The sequence below is a fragment of the Halyomorpha halys genome, unplaced genomic scaffold (assembly GCF_000696795.3).
Source record: "Halyomorpha halys isolate HHAL.00 unplaced genomic scaffold, Hhal_1.1 Scaffold2438.1, whole genome shotgun sequence".
In the NCBI taxonomy this organism is placed as follows: Eukaryota; Metazoa; Arthropoda; class Insecta; order Hemiptera; family Pentatomidae; genus Halyomorpha; species Halyomorpha halys.
In genome coordinates, this window is record NW_027112003.1 from 45591 (window position 1) to 53302 (window position 7712).

Genomic DNA, 7712 nt, shown 5'->3' on the forward strand with positions numbered 1-7712 from the left:
GCTGCAGTTCCAAGGTGGCTAAGATTCACGCCTCAACCTCCACGGCTACAGACAACCGGCCCTTACATATTACATTCAACCATCACTCCTCAATCCAAACAAAGATTATTACGATATTATCAATTCAGGATAAATGTCCTAAAAAAATCTCATTCACTGTGATCTAAACAATTATTTTTCTCTATAAAATATAAATATTTTATTATGTCTTTAATCAAGGATTATAAATTAAATGAAAATTATGAGAAATCTTCACCTTTATTTAACTTATTTCGGAATGACATCACTTTTGGAATAGAATTGTATAATTAAAAAATAAATAAATAATGTCCTCAGAAGTCTTGAGCGGTTGCTCGGTACACAGATTGCATAAGTTCTCTTATTAAACCGGTGTTCATTTCAACTCTCTTATCGAGGTCAAAATTGATATTCATCTTCTGTTGCAGTTCCTTCAGGATTGATTTTACTAAATTATCTTCTATATATTTCTTGTAATTGTATGAGCTCATCATGATGTCTTCGAAAATATTTTGGTGTGTGAATATCAGGTCATTTACAGTCACTTTCTTCACTGATCCGGATTGGGCTTCTTCAACATCCAGTACCAAGGTAAATGCGCCACCATATATAAAAAGTACTTTGGTCCTAGAAGCAATAATTAAGTAAAAAAAAATTAGTTTCATTGTAAATAAATAAAATTATAGCATTTAAAAATCAGCAACCCCTGACAAACTTCTCCAATCATTAATCTACGGTCAACTATCTACACCTCATTAAAAATAATTTAAAAATTCAAACAAGTAACGTGATTAGAGAGTTCCATATACTTACGGAGCTATGACATAAGACTTTTCACTTTTCACTGTAATAGATACTCTTCTGGAAGTTCCATCTTCTGACATTGTTTTAACAGAGCATGCACTATTCGGGAATACCAGTTCTGATGCTATTCGATACTGCAAAGAAATGTTACGAAAATTTATTTTAAGAACAAATATATTTGTTATTATAAAAAAACCTTCACTTACCATCAAATACTTTCAAATTTAAAATTTATTTATTGTTTCTTATTTCAAAAATGAGAGGCAGTTAATAATTTATAATTAATAAAATTTAAAGATACTTAGGAGCAATCGTTTTGAAAATTGAGCACTGCCAAACTATTTGAATCATGGTGTTAAACTGATTAATACTAAAGATCACTGGATAGGTAAGATAAGTTTAATAAAAACCGTTTGATAAAGACATTTTCGAGAAAATTATTAAGAAACAGTAAAATTGACGATATAAAGTAGGACTTCCGGTAATGCAATTTTAGTGAAAACGTTGCAGTAACATCCCAGTCATACAACTGCCTCAATTTCAGTATGACAACATTTCTTTTATGGAGTAGGCTATTCACTAGGGGGTGGTCATTTAGACTTTAAAGGTGAATTCCTTTTGAAAACTCGGATTCAAAACTTTACACCATCCCAATATTTTTTCTTAAATTTTATTTTATATGTAGTGAATTGAAAGCTATAAAGGATCTTCAATTAAGTTTTTATGAGCTTAAATATTGATGGGGTTTTAAGCAGACATAACAAAAAAGATATACAAAGAGAGGTAGTGACCTCTTTAAAAAAAATAAATAATAATAATCATAATACAATACTCAGAGGTTTCTGCCTACCTTAGCAGGTCCACTTATGTATATAGAACTTTCGTGAGGAAAAATTACATCGATTTCGAGTGGGACCAGGCTCTCTAATAAGTTGAGCTGAGTGCTCAACTGTGTGCAGATATCGTCAATTGCTTCGCCAGCCACTGCACTGACGATCAGCAGCAGAGGGAGCAAGATTTTGGCTATCATCTCGGTGTTCTGATTAACAAGGGAGTCTACCTGATCTTATAAATCATAACTGATATCTCGAGTGGGCATAGATAAGTTTGACTAATGGAAACGTAATCTTATAACAGATTTTGATTCTATAAAATGCAGATTTCATAATATATCTTCGTGAAAAAGAGATGATCTTTTTATAATTCATATTCTTTACTAATATTTTAGTATTTTATATAATTTATAATTCAGCTTTATGTTCATTAATTTTTTTCAATATGACTAACAGAAAATATGTAATGAGCATCTCAAGGCGATACTACTTACATTAAATGAAAAAATGGAGCTAACTACAGATAACTAAAAAAAAAATAGGTATTGTTATTGTTTTTTTAAATAATTGGTTTATAGTTAATTAACAATTTTATACGAGTTAAATATTAATAATTAAGAATCACATATAAATATATTAAAAAGAGGTTAGTGTTTTGTGAGGAAGACAACGGTTGTGCAAGGAGGTGGTAGTTTGTTTAGAGTCAAGCTCTTCTGCCGTATTTTTACCTAATTAACGGTACCCACTTTATGAGGCTCGATAGACCCCGGAGGGGGCTCCCAAACTCATACGGCTGACTCACGGTTACAGCGAAACAAAAATTAATTATATGCGACAGCCGGATTCTAACCCGAGTCCTTGGAGTTATAGTACAGCAGCCGGGAAGAAAATAATACAGTTATTTAACCCCAATTTTTGATTACTTTAATGAAAATTATGTATAATTAATAGTCAAAATTGATGAGTCTGTCAAGTATACATAGGAAGAAATAAAAAAGAGTAGCTGTTTCAAAACATTAAAAAAAAAAAATTTCATTCCGAGCATTCTATCTTAAAATTATCAAAAACACTAGAAAGCCAAAGAGAACATTATTTAAAGAAGAGTAAACTTGCTGAAATATTAGCCCTAGTAAAGTTATTTACGTCCAATTATTCTCGAGATATAGCTTTTTAAAAAGCAACATTTCATAAAAATGTACTGAAAGATTAGTAGTTAGTGAATTTATTTTGAGAAATCTATATCTCAGGAACTATGTAATGTATAGATGTCTATTAGCACTCAAATCAAAGCTAGTTTAATGTACTATAAAGTAGTTTAAGACTTTAATCTTCGTAGGAATATTATTTTTCGTATAGTAGATATTTGCTACAATAAATTGATTTATAGTTGTTCGGACGATAGGTTTGATTTATGAAAATCTTTATTTACAGAAACCATAAGACGCTCATTTCTCTGCCAGCACTCAAATTAAAGCTAGTTAAATTTAATGTAAAATAGTTTATAACATTTATTTTTGTAAGATTAGTAATTTTTATGATATTGAACAAAATAATTTCAGAAAATAGCAATTTCTTGTTGTTCGGATAAAATGTTTGATTTTTGAAAAATATATTTATAGAATTATTGTTCTAGATGTTCTAGACGTTCATATGTCTGCCAGCAATCAAAATAAAGGAAATCTAACTTACTATAAAGTAATTTACGACACGTATCTTCGTAGGGTAGTAGTTTTTATGATATTAGCATATGAATATAAATTTGGCACTCGAAAATTTGAACAACTATAAATCAATTTATTTTAGCAGATATCATGAAAACTGTGAAGATAAAGCACGTGAATTACTTTATAGTAAATTAAACTAGCCTTGATTTGAGTGCTAATAGGTCTTTCAGTAGATTTCTAAACAAAATGTTTATGAAATGTTGTTTTTTAAAAAGCTATATCTCAAGAAATATTGAACGTAAATAGCTCCATTAGAGCTCATATTTATTCTACTTCAAATGACGTTCTCTTAGGTTTTCTGGTATTGTTGTTAGTTTTAAAGATGTAGGGCTCCGAATGAAAAATTCAATTATCACCAAATCATTTGATAGAAATTTCAATCAATATCGTTTTTTATTCCCCCTATCTATACTTGGCAGACTCATCAATTTTGACTAGCCATTATACATAGTTTTCAATAAAGTAATCAAAACTTGGGGTGAAATAACTACCTCTTTTCTCCTCTTGGGCTCTTGTACTATTAGTAGTGTAAGAAAGTTAGTTGCCACTAATATATACATATTAGTTTGAAACAGTGAGCATTACTGTCCTATGTACTTGACTATGGGAGCTTTTCAGTCAGCAAGACTAAATAACTCGTTTTTTTATAAAATTAACATAACAACTAATAAGTATAAATAAGTATAAGTATATAAGTAGGACGTATTTGAAATAAACGATTAGTAAATAAATATAAAAAAAGAAATATACAAGCAATTATTGTTGAAGTATTTATTTAAATCATGCACAGACTCGTTTAATCGTATTTGTTATTACTTTGTTTACATGATTCGAAATCCACTACTCGGGGAGAAAGAAAGAATTCTGCTATTTATATATTTAATAAAGGTCAGGAAAAAAAAACAAAAAACTCGGCTTTTTATTTAAAGATTCGCAATCATTCTACAACTAGAATCAGCTTATTTACGTTATTTTATCCTCAGACCTTGCAGTTTTAGTCAGCGGCATAGAGATTATCCAAAATTTATTGGCACACTGGAATCATATCACTAATTATGATTTTTTTCAAACTATGAACACAATACAGACATAAATGATGAAATAGGTATATCCAAGTGTATGTGAAGTATGTTCAGTAGCAAATATAACGTTTAGAAAATACATTAAGGAAAAACATAAATTAAAAAAAAAAAAAAAAAAAAAAGAAAAGGAACTTGTACTTACAAACAAACTTAACCATTTAATTCAGCACGGTAAAATACTACTGTACAGTATGTCCATCGTTAAAATTTAGAAGCAAAATTACCGCTATAGACCGACAAAATTCTATAATTCCTTTAACTGATTCAGATTGGTCCTATTTTTTTTTTAATTTACATCTCTTCACTTATAAACCTCTTAAAATGATAATTTGTTTGAAGGCAATTATCAAACAAAAATTAATTAATTAATCCATCCTAGATCTCACTTTATAAGATTTTGTACCAATGTAGCAAGTCACTCAGAGACACTTCATTACCATCCACTATTCATTTCAAAATTGTGGCCCAGCATCAAAGGTTTTAAACGTAATAATAATAAAAAAAAAAAAATGTTTTTTTATTTTTAATAATAAACCATGTTCAATTAATGGTTGATTACCATTGTTTATTCATTAATGGTACATTTATTAATATGTTAACATGACAATTTTAGCTGTAGTTTACTTCGACTAATTTTTGTTATGATCTTTTAGTGCTTTCGTGTTACAGTCCATTTTCGATGAAAAATGAATTTTCACAATATAGGAACTGCATAAAAACAATACTCATGAAGTAAGACAAGTTTAAAGTATCATAGCATAAGGTCTCCTGCACTTAAATTAAATGGAAACCTTTGATTATTTTATAATTTTTATACATAAAAGACATAAAATAGTTGTTGCTTACGCCTACAAAAAAAAAAAAAAAAATTGCTTACGCCTTCACAATTTATGATTACGTGTTATACTGAGAAATTTTGAATTTTGACTTAACTTTTTTCCTTATAAATCAGTAAATTTGTATCTGTCGATCTAGTTGTCTATCAAACATATTTCTTTTTTCTTTCTATTGGTGAGCATACTTTTAAACTATTAGATATTAATTCATAATGATCTATTTTTTATTTACGTTTTTAAACAAAAAAAAATTTAAAACGTAATATAGATATTTAAAATTAATTTTCTCAATATGAAAGTTACATCCCACCATCGATGTATTAGTTTTTTTTTTTACTGATAAATAGATGTAAAATTATGTTCACCTACTTTCATCTGCATTACAAATTTTAAGAATTCAAATGATCTTGGTTAACATTATTATTAAAAGATATTGTTAGTAAAGGATTTTTTCAACTTTAGATATCTGAGCAATCGTATTCAATAACTTAATATCTCATCATGAAATATTTTTTGTTTTTTTTAACTCAAATTATCATTGATAATGAGCTTACATAATGATACCTTTACTGCACCGTTACTTTATGTGATGCTGATACATGTGCACTAAAATTTCATTAATTTCCGGCATGAAGTCTATTTGTTCGTTTTTGAGTGTAGCCAAGCAGGAAAAAAATATAATATAATTTAGTAAATTACAGTTGTTTTTTTTTCCTTAGTTATTTCATTCTAACATTTTCCAACTACTGGAGGACATATTAAGTGACATTCTTATAAAGTATACATTAAATTATTATTTGAATACCTGGTAATATGCATGAGGGCTGCGTAGTTGCGTAGCGAATAGAATGGAGTAGCTACGAGTTCCGTTAGTTCGGACTCACTCATTTATTTCCTTTTTAATATTAATTATCTTTATAAGATCGGGGTAAAGAAGAATAGTAATTTATTTTAATCAATGTATTGAAATTCGTAAGAAATAGATGAAGGTTGGAATTGAAAATTAATAAGAAAAACAAAATTATATTGTCTAGTTACAACAAATAGATAAGTCGCTATGAATTTGAATTAGAATGGCTTCATAAGAGTTGAGCATTCGCTAAGTATACATTTTGCATGAGAGCTTTCACCAAACTGGAGCTTATCGAGACTCTCTCGTCGGAGGAGAACGTAAAGCTCAACATCTGTATCAAATTCTCTTTTAAAGATTTTTCTATGTTCTTACTTATATAAGACATGTACCGCGGCGTAACTTCTGCAACTTCGTCAAACGTCTGCTTATTAGAGAACGATAAGTCAGTGACTGAAACTTTCTTAGCAGATTCCATTTGTTCCACATCCACCCTCAATGTAAGCTCGGTATGATATAGTTGCATTATTTTATACCTGGGAGCAAAGATTAAACCAAAATTAGTAACATGATAAATAAAAAAAGCAAAATTAAGGGAAAAAAGTTACATGGTACATTGGTGGAGCAAAATATTTTTCTCAAGTTACTCCAAGTCACTCTATTTTCACTATTAATGAATAGATAAGTTGTCTAAGATGTTTTACTTATTGACTTCGAAATATTTTAAGTTCTACACTTGTAATGAGCCTTCCAAAACCATTCACTCATATCATTTCAAGCAAGTTATTAACTAAAGTAATAAAACATATAATAAATACTTTCTATTTACTTACGGGCTTATTATATAAGCTTTGTAACTATTCGATCTAATAACAACTTGTTTGTAATTATCTTTATTCCCTGTAACAACGCATCCGTTATCAGGTAGGGTTAGTTCTGAGGCAAATCTATACTATAAATAAAAGAAAAAAATATTAAAACAAATCATAAAAAATATAGTTTTTATGATTGGCAATACAGTTAGGTTTCTTAATTGAGATGCGAATTGTATTAGTTATGAATTCTCGATATATTTAGCTCACTATAGGAATTGAAATTGCACAATAACCAATAAGAGGTTGTTACCTTTGCATGGCCAGTTATAAATCCTTGATAATGATTATCATTCGAGAAGAACACGTCCACCTCTAGAGGTACAAGACTTTGTAAGAGGTTGAACTGACCAATCAACTGTGTGCAGAGCTCGTTTATTTCGTCGCCAGCCACTGCATTGACAATCAGCAGTAGAGCGAATAAGATCTTGGCCATTATCGTGGTAGGTTTGTACACCATGGCGATATCGCTGTTCTTATAAAACTCTCGTGATATCTCGAGTGGTAGTTGATAAAGGTATTGCATTAGAAACTTGTCATTCTGCTAAGAGCCTTTTGTTCTAGAATTTTTTTTTAATAATTTATTTATTGTTATTTACAACTACAATATACAAAAAATACACACATCAAGTAAATTTGCTGTAAGTGATACTAAGTGACATGATACAAACATGTGGAGAATCTAATCATTGA

The 7712-nt window shown here is 29.2% G+C and overlaps 2 protein-coding genes across 2 annotated transcripts; both read right to left on the reverse strand.

Annotated features, from left to right (window-relative positions):
* Positions 1-239: 239 nt before the first annotated feature.
* Positions 240-1870, reverse strand: LOC106691513 (uncharacterized). Its single transcript, XM_014437310.1, has 3 exons — positions 1673-1870; positions 832-956; positions 240-645 (listed from the first exon to the last, which is right to left on the reverse strand). The coding sequence occupies exons 1-3, from the start codon at positions 1850-1852 to the stop codon at positions 333-335; spliced, it is 618 nt and encodes a 205-aa protein (XP_014292796.1). The 5' UTR covers positions 1853-1870; the 3' UTR covers positions 240-332.
* Positions 1871-6304: 4434 nt separating this feature from the next.
* LOC106691511 (uncharacterized) lies at positions 6305-7484 on the reverse strand. The gene is made up of 3 exons (XM_014437309.2): positions 7273-7484; positions 6981-7099; positions 6305-6683 (listed from the first exon to the last, which is right to left on the reverse strand). The coding sequence occupies exons 1-3, from the start codon at positions 7477-7479 to the stop codon at positions 6377-6379; spliced, it is 633 nt and encodes a 210-aa protein (XP_014292795.2). The 5' UTR covers positions 7480-7484; the 3' UTR covers positions 6305-6376.
* Positions 7485-7712: the final 228 nt, after the last annotated feature.

What these genes read in the sequence shown, in the direction of transcription:
- LOC106691513 (XM_014437310.1), bottom strand. Translation starts at nt 1,852, where the DNA reads ATGATAGCCAAAATCTTGCTCCCTCTGCTGCTGATCGTCAGTGCAGTG. An exon ending in ACATAAGTGGACCTGCTAAG is followed by an intron (nt 957 to 1,672) that starts GTAGGCAGAAAC and finishes ATTTCTTTGCAG; the next exon opens with TATCGAATAGCATCAGAACT. An exon ending in AAGTCTTATGTCATAGCTCC is followed by an intron (nt 646 to 831) that starts GTAAGTATATGG and finishes TATTGCTTCTAG; the next exon opens with GACCAAAGTACTTTTTATAT.
- LOC106691511 (XM_014437309.2), bottom strand. Translation starts at nt 7,479, where the DNA reads ATGGTGTACAAACCTACCACGATAATGGCCAAGATCTTATTCGCTCTA. An exon ending in TTATAACTGGCCATGCAAAG is followed by an intron (nt 7,100 to 7,272) that starts GTAACAACCTCT and finishes TTTTATTTATAG; the next exon opens with TATAGATTTGCCTCAGAACT. An exon ending in AAAGCTTATATAATAAGCCC is followed by an intron (nt 6,684 to 6,980) that starts GTAAGTAAATAG and finishes CTTTGCTCCCAG; the next exon opens with GTATAAAATAATGCAACTAT.